This window comes from Microtus oregoni, unplaced genomic scaffold (assembly GCF_018167655.1).
Source record: "Microtus oregoni isolate MIOR12 unplaced genomic scaffold, Mior012 000003F_ref0000135, whole genome shotgun sequence".
In the NCBI taxonomy this organism is placed as follows: Eukaryota; Metazoa; Chordata; class Mammalia; order Rodentia; family Cricetidae; genus Microtus; species Microtus oregoni.
This window is the reverse complement of record NW_024543062.1, coordinates 5860207-5873382: the sequence shown is the minus strand read 5'-3', so window position 1 is coordinate 5873382 and position 13176 is coordinate 5860207. Positions and strand designations below refer to the sequence as shown.

The 13176-nt window shown below is 39.4% G+C and overlaps 1 protein-coding gene across 1 annotated transcript; it reads left to right on the top strand.

The window, feature by feature from the left end:
* Positions 1-1304: 1304 nt before the first annotated feature.
* Positions 1305-2225, top strand: LOC121446073 (olfactory receptor 7A17-like). The gene has a single exon (XM_041648444.1). It carries the CDS (start codon positions 1305-1307, stop codon positions 2223-2225), a length of 921 nt encoding a protein of 306 aa, XP_041504378.1.
* The last annotated feature ends 10951 nt before the right edge of the window (positions 2226-13176 follow it).

Genomic DNA, 13176 nt, shown 5'->3' with positions numbered 1-13176 from the left:
GGTTACAATAGTTACCAGTTTGTTCCTTTGCTTCTTTTACCCTCTACTCCCCAACTTTCCTACCGTTAACCATTACCTATTTATCTATATATAGTCCTAATGTTAGAAGCATAAGCCATGTTGCAAGCCACAAAGAAAGTTTTTTCACTAGGCACACCTACAGGTAGAACAGTGTGCCCGGTTGGCAGTATTTGTAGTTACAGCATCATGCAAGATGAGGGACAGTTTTGTCTCTACTCGTTAATATTTACATCTGGTAAGATCTGAGTTCTCACATCTGCTTCTTTATTGGGAAAAAGAAGAAAGCAAAGCTGTACTTTTGCTATGTAGTCTTGTGAGCTTGTGACAATAATCAACTTACTGGTCGAAGCTGGATTGATGCATTATACTTTCTGTACTATTCCATTTTCTCTGGGACTATGCCAACTTTTTCCATTTGTCCTATAGGCAACGTAACCTGGAAATTCACTCTTAATAGTTTATCTCTTGTCCTTATGTTCATCTCTGATAACTTCTTATGGTAGAAGCACAGTTATTAGAAATGAGAGAAGTGTGAGTTTCTGTGATTCTACTTCATCCCACGTCTCTAAACTGTTTCCATTCATTAACTCCTGATATCATCTATTTTTTAGCATTTCTCTAATACTATTGTGGTTAAAATAATATTCTTCCCAGAACAATTATACATATATGTAATATTAAACTTTATGAGCTACTCTGACTCTTTGAGACTAATTACAGGGTTTATTGGAAAGTCAGCATCTTGTTCTTTAAAAATCCTGAATTCATGGTCACATATGAAACATCAAAGGCTTTAGAAGCTGAATCAGGTCTGATGTATATTTTTTAACAACATTCCTTCTATCTGACTCAGAGGAGAGCAATCGGGGGAAATTTTTCTTTTGCAATAGCTGTGTTATACATGCTGAGAAAGTAAGACTAAAGGTAGCCAGCAACATTTTTTTTTTTATAACAGAAGCAAGGTAAGAACGTAGCAATACTCTCCTGGGGTCATGCCCAGAATTATACAGCAAAGGGTCCACAGGCTTTGCCATATGGGTTAGGGTCTAGAGGGCTTTGCAAACAAGGAGAGCTGTTCCTGCTATTCTCAGGCCTTATTCCCCAAAGAAGTTATATGATCCAGAAACTAAGGGAGACTATGCAAAATTAAACTCATGTAAAAAATCCAGGAGTATGGGCTTGGCTGTAGAATAATAGTGTTTCTATATGGTTACACAATCTCATTAAATTTTTCTCTGTTTTTTTTGTTTGTTTTGGTTTTAATTTCTAGTAACATAAACCACATGGGGTCAATGAATGAAACACAAATTTCACAATTTCTTCTCCTGGGAATTTCAGAGGACCCAAGGTGGCAGCCTCTCCTATTTGGATTGTTCCTGGCCATGTACCTGGTCACAGTGCTTGGGAACCTGCTCATCATCCTGATCACAATCTCAGATTCTCACCTGCACACACCCATGTACTTCTTTCTCTCCAACTTGTCATTTGTGGACATCTGTTTCACCTCCACCACTGTGCCGAAGATGCTACTGAACCTCCAGTCACATTGTAAGTTCATAGTGTATAGAGACTGCATCACCCAAATGCTTTCCTTCATATTCTTTTCGGGACTGGACATCTTTCTGCTTACCATAATGGCTTATGACCGATATGTGGCCATTTGTCACCCCTTGCATTACACAGTCATCATGAATCCCAGGCTCTGTGTGTTGATGGTGCTGGTGTCCTGGATAGCAAATTCCCTGCATATCTCATCACAAGGCTTCATGGTGCTGCAGTTATCCTTCTGCACAGAATTGAAAATTTATCATTTTTTCTGTGAGCTGAATCAGGTGTTACAACTCACCTGCTCAGACAAATTTGCTATTGTCCTTGTCATGTATCTTTTACCTGTGCTGTTGGCAGCTGGATCCCTCATCGCCATCCTCTGCTCTTACTACAAGATTCTTTCCTGCATAGGTGCCATCTCATCAGCTCAAGGGAAGTACAAAGCCTTTTCCACGTGTGCATCCCATCTCTCTGTTGTCTCTTTATTTTACTGTACGGGAATAGGTCTTTATCTGAGTTCTGTTGTAACAGAAAACTCACAGTCAACTGCAAGAGCCTCAGTTTTGTACAGTGTGGTCACTCCTATGTTGAACCCCTTCATCTATTGTCTGAGGAATAAAGACATAAAAGATGCCGTGAAAAAAATCTTGAGATAGAAACAAATTCACACATGTTGAGCCTCAAGAATTCCCTATGACTGTAGGATTCAGATCCTTAGGTTAGATAGGAGATGCTATGATCTCATTGTAGAATTAGAATATTCTCCTACTATTGTATTATTGGAAGCTCTCTTTCTCTGAGTTTAGCTTTACTCCTCAATTTGTAATCCTATTTATTATTCTTTATTATCACTGAAATATTCAACCATCTCCATTTTCTTATTTCCTCTATTTCATCAAGAAATTCTTCAAAATTTTCAATCATCTGATACCACAAATTTAAGCACAATTTAATTTCAAATGATATATATATATAATAAATAGACACTCTCATCTTTAAAATAGTAATAAATTTTATTACAGTTAAAAAAGAGCACTCGACACAAAAGTTCAGTATATAAATTCATGGCAAAGGAGCATTAGAAACTGTAGTTTTTCAATATGAATTCTTAATATCATGTATGATGAGCTCATTACCATTTCTTGTAATATAATACTACTATGTTATAGTTGGGGATTGTATTTTATTCTTTTTTAAATTTTGTTTATTTATTTAAGAAAACTGTCTTCTCATTTTACATACCAATCCCAGTTCCCAACCCCTCCTCTCCACCTGCCTCCTCAACCATTCATCCCATTCCTCATCCACTCCTCAGAGAGAGTAAGGCTTCCCATGGGAAGTCACCAAAGTCTCCCACATTGCTTTAAGGCAGGACCAAGGTCCTCCCCACTATTTATAGGTTCAGCATGGTATCCCCCCCCCAAAGCGAATGGGTTCCAAAAAGCCAGAAAAAGCAGTAGGGATAAATCAGATTCTCACTGCCAGTGGCCACACAGTCTGTCCCAGCCATACAACAGTCGCCCATATTCAGACAGCCTAGTTTGGTTCTATGCTGGTTCCCGTGCTGTCGGGTCAGAGTCCGTGGGCTCTCAGGTAAGCTGTTTGGGTATCCCCATCAGGGTCTTGACTCCTTTGCTCCTATTATCGTTTCTCCCTCTCTTCAACTGGAATTTGGGAATTCAGTCCAGTGCTCCACTGCGGGTCTCTGCATCTGGTACTATCAGTTGCTGAATGAAGGTTCTATGATGATATTTAAGATAGTCATCAATCTGACTACAGGCAAGGGTAGTTCAGGCACCTTCTCCACAATTGTTTAGTGTCTTAGCTGGGGTCATCCTTGTGGATTCCTGGAAATTTCCCTAGTACCAGGATTCTTGCTAGACCCATAATTGTTCCCTCGATCAAGATATCTTTTTCCTTGCTCTCCTTCTCTGTCCTTCCCCCATCTCAATCATCCCATTCCCTCAAGATCTCCTCCCTCCTCCTTATCCTCATGTCCTCCACCTTTGTCTCCCCTCCCTTTCCCCCAACTCCCACACTCCCAAATTTCTCGGGAGAGCTTATCTATTTCTCATTCCGGGGGTGGGGATCTACGCATGCTTCTCTTATTGTTCTCCTTGTTACCTAGCTTCTCTGGGGTCATGGACAATAGGCTCATTATCCTTTGCTTTACATCTAATATCCATTTATGGGCAAGTACATACTGCACTTGTCTTTCTGAATCAGGGTTACCTTACTCAGGATTTTTTTTTCTAGCTCCATCCATTTGCATGCCAATTTCAAGATGTTATTGTTTTTTACTGCTGAGTAGTACTCTGTTTCGTAAATGTACCACATTTCCTTTATTTCCTTCCATTCTTTGGTTGAGGTGTATCTAGGTTTTTTCCAGGTTCTGGCTATTACATGTAATGCTGCTATGAACATAGTTGAGCAAATTTTCTTATAGTATGGTTGAAGATCCTTTGGGTATACCTCCAAGAGTACTCTTGCTGGGTCTTGAGGTAGGAAGATTCCCTTACACTTCAAATTCCATTTCTATTTTAGCTCACTGTCCTGTGTATGCCATAGTCTTATCCAATACACTGTTTAAAATCTTAGCTATAACAATGAGAGAAGAAATAATAGAGGGAAAAAGAGAAATGAAGAAGTCACATCATTCCTCTTTGCAGATGATATGGTTCTACACTTAACAGAATCCCAGATACTATCAGAAAACTTATTTTATGCCTCATAAATATGTCCAGTTAAGGGACAGAATAAAAATAAAGGAAAATTTACTAGCGTCTATATATACCAGTAAAGAACTTGGTTGAGCAACAATTTGGGGAAAGTATCACATTCATAATAGGCACAAAAAATAAAGTACCTAGGAATTATCATAACCAAAGAAGAGAAAAGACATCTGGAACAAAAAATTAAGACAGAAAAAAGAAAGTAAAGAAAATTTAGATGACAGTGAGACAGTCTGTGTTCCAGAATTGACAGAATTAATATTGTGAATATTGTCAAAATTCTAATATGATCCCATCAAAATTCCAATGCCATCTCTCACAGACATAGAAAAACTTCAAAATGCATATGAAAACACAGAGTCACATAGAAAAAGCTATTCTAAACAGAGATAACACTGCGATTGGTATCATAATAGATTACCTGACACTATACTATAATGCCATAATAAAAATACAGTGCTGTATTGGCATAAAATATACATATAAGCATTGAAAAATTGTAGTTTAAATAAGAATGTCCCTGCAGACTCTTTTATTTGAACATTTCATTCCAAGTTGGTGATGGATTTTGTGAAGACTTAAGAGGTATGATCTTGTTGGAGGAAGCATATCATTGAGGGTAAGTTCTTTAAAAGACTTTTAAAGACTTGTGCCATTCCCAATTCGCTCTCTCTGCTTACTGCTTTAGGCTGTGGGCATTTCTGGTTCAGGACGTGAGCACTCTGCTTCTGTTCCTGACATAATGCCTCTGACTTGCTGCCTTCAAGGAATATTAAACTGTCTGAAACTATATGGCAAATAAAATCTTCTTTCTCCAGGTTGCATTGGGCATCCTGTTTATCACAGTAATAAAAAGGTAACTAATATAAATAAAACAGAGTACACAGAAATGAATTCACATAGATGTGGGAAGGGTCTTTGAAACATGCACCAACAAATAGAGAGCTTACTATCACAACTACTGTGGGTTCATAGATATAACTGCCTATATTGTGCAGCAAGCATCATTTCCTTATAATACAAACAGCCTCTGTATTTATGGTTGTCACAGCCTGTCTTCTTTCAAGATCTCTAGGTTTTGGAAGGAGGCATAGGTTATAGATGTCCCATTTAGAGATAAACATTCTACGGCCTCTTAATCTCTGTTGTTTAACCAATTGTAGGTCACTTTGTTCATTGTTTTTTTACTACAATAAAGGAAAAAGTCAAAAAGCATACTCAAAAAATGGTGCTGGAAAAGCATGATATCCTCATGCTAAAGACAAAATTAACCCTTCCACTTTCCATCCCAGCACTAGCAAGACAACTGAACACTGTCTCCACCTCTGGTGGATTTTCACTGCTCTAGTGCAGTTCCCACCAGTTGAAAGCATGGGAGACACCTGGTTCAGGGCTGTGCCTGCCCCCCCCCCCATTGGACGCTGTCCAACCAAGACCCACTCCACTGCCCAACCCCAAATACATGAACATTCTCCCTGTGGCAAGCCCTCCCTACAACCCCAACATACTACATAGGCACAGGTGCAAACCACAAGAGTTGGAAAAACAGCAGACTACATAGGAAGAGGTGCAAATCACAACAGTTGGAAGAACAGGCACAAACTACACTGGTTGGAAGAATAGATGACTAAATGTTGCTAAAAGAATACATTCAAAAGCCAAAAGAGATTTGGCACCACCAGAAACCAGTGAACTTACAATAGAAAAACCTGAATAATCCAATGCAGCCAAAACACAAAGAAATGAAGTTAAAAATTACTTTATGGAGATGATAGAGGCTCTTATGGAGGAAATGAAAAATTCCCTTAAAGAAGTCGAGGAAAAGAAAAACAAAAAATTGGAAGTCAATAAATATTTTAAAGAAAGCTAAGGGAAAACAATCAAGCAGGTGAAGGAAATGGTTCAAGAATTGAAAACTGAAATAGAAACAATGAAGAAAATACAATATGAGGGAATTCTGGAAATGGAAAATCTGTGGAAGTGAAAGTAACTACAGATGCCAGCATCACCAGCAGAATATAGGAAATGGAAGAGAGAATCTAAGGCATTGAAGATACAATAGAGGAAAGAGATTTGTCAGTCAAAGAAAATGTTAAATCCAATAAATTCCTAACACAAAACAGCCAGGAAATCTGGGAAGCAATGAAAAGCTCAAATCTAAGAATAATAGGAATAGAAAGAGAATAATCCTACCTCAAAGACACAGAAAACCTATTCAACAAAATCATAGAAGGAAAGTTTCTGAGCCTAAAGAAGGGCATGCTTATAAAGGTACAAGAAGCTTGCAAAACACAAGATAGATTGGACCCAAAAGAGTTCCCTTGCTACATAATAATCAACACACTAAAGATACATAATAAAAAACTTTAACAGCAGCAAAGAAAAAGGGCTAAGTAGCATATAAAAGTGACCTATCAGAATTACACCCAGTTTATCAATGGAGACTCTAAAAGTCAGAAGATCCCACGTAAACATTTTGGAGACATTAAGGGACCTTGGATACCAGCCCTGACTACTGTACCTAACAAAAGTTTTAATCTCCATAGATGGAGAAAACAAGATATTTCATGATAACAAGATTTTAAAAATATCTATCCAAAAATCCAGCACTAAAAAGAAAAAAGAGAGAAAGCATATTCAAGAAATGGTATTGGCATTACTGGATATCAACATGTAAAAAAATGAAAATAGATTCATATCTATCACCATGCATGAAACTCAAGTACAGTTGCATCAGAGACTTCAAAATAAAACCAACCACACTGAACCTCATAGAAGAGAAAGTGGGAAGTACACTAGCATGCATTGGCACAGGAGACCACTTCCTAAATACAACCTCAGTATTATAGACACTGAAACATTTAATAAGTGGGGCTTCCCCAAACTGAGAAGCCCCTGTAAAGCAAAGGATATGATGAACGACAACCTACAGAGTGGGAAAAGATCTTTACCAGCCCCACTTTGGACAGAGGGCTAATCTCCAAAATATACAAAGAACTCAAGAAATTGGTCATCAAAAGAACAAATATCCAATAAAAATGTGGTATAGACTTAAACAGAGAACTCTCAACAGAGGAATCTAAAATGACTTAAAGATACTTAAGGAAATGTATAACATCCTTAGCCATCCGAGAAATGCAAATCAAAACAACTCTGAAATATCTTACACCAGTAAGAATGGCTAAGATCAAAAACTCCTGCATTGCTGGTGGGAGCACAAACTGGTACAGATTCTTTGGAAATCAGTATGGTAATTTCTCAGAAAATTAGGAAACAACATACCTCAAGATATAGCAATACTACTTTTGGGTATATACTCAAAGGACACTCAATCATACTACAAAGACATGTGCTCAATGATATTCATAGCAGCATTGTTTGTCATAGCCATAACCTGGAAACAACCTAAATGCTCCTCCACCAAAGAGTAGGTAAAGACAATGTGGTACATTTATACAATAGAGTACTACACAGTGGAAAAAAAATGGCATCTTGAAATTTGTGGACAAATGGGTGGATCTAGAAAACATCATATTGAGTAAGGTAACCCATACCCAGAAAGACAAATCTAATGTGTACTACCCCTAAGTAGCTTTTAGACATAAAGCAAAGGAAAACCAGCCTACGATTCACAATCCCAGAGAACCTAGACAACAATGAAGACCCTAAGAGAGGTATACATGGATCTAATCTACATGGGAAGTAGAAAAATACAAGATCGAGGATAGAAGGGGGGGATAAGAAAAAATATATAGCTCAATAAAAACAATTTTTAAAAATCCAGCACTACAGAAAATACTAGAAGGAAAACTCCAACCCAAGGAACTCAGTTACATTCATGAAACACAGGCAGTAGGTAACCTCACAACAACAAAACCCAAAGAAGGGAAAACACACACACGGCAATCACCACCACCAAAACAAACAAACAAACAAACAGAAAAAAAAAAACAGAACAAAACAGGAATTAAGAATCACTGATCAATAACATCCCTTAATATCATTGGACTCAATTCAATAAAAAGATGCAGGCTAACACAATGTGTACAGAAACAGGATCCATCCTTCTGATGCATACAAGAAACACAACTCAGAAGGGAAGGGAAGGGAAGGGAAGGGAAGGGAAGGGAAGGGAAGGGAAGGGACGCTGACCAAGAAGACAGAGAGAGCCTTTGGGGCATAGCGCCTCCCTGCCCAGCCTGCTAGGGCGCTGGGACCGAATCTGAACCGGGAGGACATAGGGGTGGGCGGTAGCTCCTTTGTTCCCATAGCCTGCCCGCAGCGAGCGGGGTGGGCCCTTTGTTTGCAAGCTAACCAAGCAGCACAGAGTTTCGATCTGGGCACCGAGTGAAACATCATTGTGGTGAGTGAGTGCTGCGGCAGCTGGGATCATACCTCAGCCCGCCCACACTTCCTGGCCATCCTACAGGGGCTATACTGCCCAAACCCCCTCTCTCTTCCTATCCCACTCAGCTTACATCCAGATCCCCACACCCCCTGTCTCCCTCCCTCCTTTGGGGCATAGCGCCTCCCTGCCCAGCCTGCTAGGGCGCTGGGACCGAATCTGAACCTGGAGGACATAGGGGTGGCCGGTAGCTCCTTTGTTCCCATAGCCTGCCCACAGCGAGCGGGGTGGGCCCTTTGTTCACGAGCTAACCAAGCAGCGCAGAGTTTCGATCTGGGCACCGAGTGAAACATCATTGTGGTGAGTGAGTGCTGCTGCAGCTGGGATCATACCTCAGCCCGCCCACACTTCCTGGCCATCCTACAGGGGCTATACTGCCCAAACCCCCTCTCTCTTCCTATCCCACTCAGCTTACATCCAGATCCCCACACCCCCTGTCTCCCTCCCTCCTTTGAAGCATAGTGCCTCCCTGCCCAGCCTGCTAGGGTGCTGGGACCGAATCTGAACCGGGGGGACATAGGGGTGGCCGGTAGCTCCTTTGTTCCCATAGCCTGCCCGCAGCGAGCAGGGTGGGCCCTTTGTTCGCGAGCTAACCAAGCAGCGTGGAGTTTCGTTCTGGGCACTGAGTGAAACATCATTGTGGAGAAACATCTCTGGGGAGTGACATCACTGGGAAGGTACATCAGGGGGCAAGAAGACCTGATCCTATAAAAGAAGATCCAAAGGGGAGTATTGGGAGGAAGAGATGGGCAGACACCAATGCAGGAATTCTCCCAACAATCTGAAAAACAACACGAAACCACCAGAAGCCAGTGACCCCACAACAGGAGGACATGAACACCCTAATCAAGAAGAAGTAGAAAAAACTGACTTCATGAAAGTGATTGACACCCTTAAACAGCATATAAAAAACGCCCTTATAGAAATGGATGAGAAGTATAATAGAAAGTTCGAGGAATTGAGTAAATCAGTGAATGATACCCTAGGAAACCAAGGAAAAACAATCAAGCAGATAAAGGAAACAGTTCATGACTTGAAAGCTGAAATGGAGGCAAAGAAGAAAACACAAACAGAGGGCAGACTGGACATGGAAAATCTAGGTAAACGAATAGAGACTACAGAATCAAGTATAACCAGCAGAATACAAGAGATAGAAGAAAGAATCTCAGATTCTGAGGATAACATAGAGAAAATAAACACTCTGATCAAAGAAAACAGCAAGTCCAACAAACTCTCATCACAAAACATTCAGGAAATATGGGACACAATAAAAAGACCAAACCAAAGAATAATTGGAGTAGAAGAAGGAGAAGAAGTGCAGCTCAACGGTACAGAAAATATACTTAATAAAATTATAGAAGAAAATTTTCCCAACCTGAAGACAGATGTACCTATGAAGGTTCAAGAAGCATACAGAACACCAAATAGGCTGGATCAAAAGAAAACATCCCCTCGCCATATAATAATCAAAACACAAAATATACAGAATAAAGAAAGAATATTAAGAGCCGCAAAGGAAAAAGGCCAAGTTACTTATAAAGGTAAACCTATCAGACTTACACCTGACTTCTCTATGGAAACCATGAAAGCCAGAAGGTCCTGGATAGATGTTCTCCAAAAACTAAGAGACCACGGATGCAAGCCCAGACTACTATATCCAGCCAAACTTTCATTCACTATAAATGGAGAAAACAAAATTTTCCAGGATAAAAACAAATTTAAACAATACGTAGCCACAAATCCAGCCTTACAGAAAATAATAGAAGGAAAATCACTAACCAAGGAGTCCAACAATGACCACAATAACTCAGACATCTAGAGACTCTTCACCAGCGCAAATCAAAGAAGGAAAACACACAAACCCTACTACTTAAAAAGTGACCGGAGTTAACAACCACTGGTCATTAATATCACTTAATATCAATGGGCTCAACTCACCTATAAAAAGGCAAAGGCTAAGAGATTGGATAAGAAAACAGGATCCAACATTCTGCTGTCTACAAGAAACACACCTCAACCACACAGACAGGCACCTACTCAGAGTAAAGGGCTGGGAAAAGGCTTATCAAGCAAATGGACCTAAGAAACAAGCAGGTGTGGCCATACTAATTTCTAACAAAGCTGACTTCAAACTTAAATCAATCAGAAGAGATGGAGAGGGACATTTTATACTCATAACAGGAACAATTCATCAGGAAGAAGTCTCAATCCTGAATATCTATGCCCCTAATATAAAAGCACCCACGTACGTAAAAGAAACATTATTAAAACTCAAGGCAGCCATCAAACCGCACACACTAATAGTAGGAGACTTCAACACTCCTCTCTCACCAATGGACAGGTCAATCAGACAGAAACCTAACAGAGAAATTAGAGAATTAATGGAGGTAATGAAGCAAATGGACTTAACAGACATCTATAGATTATTCCACCCAAAGAGGAAAGAATATACCTTCTTCTCTGCAGCTCATGGAACCTTCTCGAAAATTGACCATATACTTGGTAACAAAGCTAACTTACACAGTTACAAAAAAATATTAGTAACCACCTGTGTCTTATCAAATCACCATGGATTAAAGTTAGAATTCAACAACAATGCTACCCCCAGAAAGCCTACAAACTCATGGAAACTGAACAGTCAACTACTGAACCATACCTGGATTAAGGAAGAAATAAAGAAAGAAATTAAAGTCTTCCTTGAATTCAATGAAAATAAAGAAACAACATACTCGAACTTATGGGACACTATGAAAGCAGTCCTGAGAGGAAAGTTCATAGCACTAAGTGCCCACCTAAAGAAAACAGAGAAAGCACATATTGGAGACTTAACAGCCCACTTGAAAGCTCTAGAAAAAAAAGAAGCAGACTCACCTAGGAGGAGTAGAAGACTGGAAATAATCAAATTGAGGGCTGAAATCAACAAAATAGAAACACAGAAAACAATCCAAAGAATCAATGAAACAAAAAGCTGGTTCCTGGAGAAAATCAACAAGACAGATAAACCCCTATCCAAACTAATCAAACGAAAGAGAGAGAACACGCAAATTAATAAGATCAGAAATGAAAAGGGGGACATAACCACAGACGCAGAGGAAATTCAGAGAGTCATTAGATCTTACTACAAAAGCCTATATGCCACAAAACTGGAAAATGTAAAAGAAATGGACGCTTTTTTAGATAAATACCATTTACCAAAACTAAACCAGGACCAGGTGAACAATCTAAACAGACCTGTAAGTCGCGAAGAATTAGAAGCTGTTATCAAAAACCTCCCAACCAAAAAAAGCCCAGGACCAGATGGTTTCAATGCAGAATTCTACCAGAACTTCCAAGAAGACCTAATACCTATACTCCTTAATGTATTCCACAATATAGAAACAGAAGGGTCATTACCAAATTCCTTTTATGAAGCCACAATTACTCTGATACCAAAACCACTCAAAGACTCAACCAGGAAAGAGAACTACAGGCCAATCTCACTCATGAATATCGACGCAAAAATCCTCAACAAAATACTGGCAAATCGAATCCAAGAACACATCCGAAAAATTATCCATTATGATCAAGTAGGCTTCATTCCTCAGATGCAGGGCTGGTTCAACATACGAAAATCTATCAATGCAATCCAGCATATAAATAAACTGAAAGAAAAAAACCATATGATCATTTCATTAGATGCTGAAAAAGCATTTGACAAAATTCAACATCCATTTATGTTAAAAGTCTTGGAGAGATTAGGGATACAAGGGTCATACCTAAATATAATAAAAGCTATATACAGCAAGCCGACAGCTAACATCAAATTAAACGGAGAGAAACTCAAAGCCATCCCACTTAACTCAGGAACACGGCAAGGCTGTCCACTCTCACCATACCTCTTCAATATAGTGCTTGAAGTTCTAGCAATAGCAATAAGACAACATAATGGGATCAAGGGGATTCGAATTGGAAAGGAAGAAGTGAAACTTTCGTTATTTGCAGATGATATGATAGTGTACATAAGCGACCCCCAAAACTCCACCAAAGAACTTATACAGCTGATAAACAGCTTTAGTAATGTGGCAGGATACAAGATCAACTCCAAAAAATCAGTTGCCCTCTTATACACAAAGGACAGGGAAGCAGAGAGGGAAATCAGAGAAGCTTCACCATTCACGATAGCCACAAACAGCATAAAATATCTGGGGGTAAATCTAACCAAGGAAGTGAAAGATCTATTTGACAAGAACTTTAAGGCATTGAAGAAAGAAATTCAAGAGGATACCAAAAAATGGATGGACCTCCCTTGCTCTTGGATTGGGAGGATCAACATAGTAAAAATGGCAATTCTACCAAAGGCAATTTATAGATTCATTGCAATCCCCATCAAGATCCCATCAAAATTCTTCACAGATCTGGAGAAGACAATAATCAACTTTATATGGAAAAACAAAAAACCCAGGATAGCCAAAACAATCCTATACAATAAAG

What these genes read in the sequence shown, in the direction of transcription:
- LOC121446073 (XM_041648444.1), top strand. Translation starts at nt 1,305, where the DNA reads ATGGGGTCAATGAATGAAACACAAATTTCACAATTTCTTCTCCTGGGA.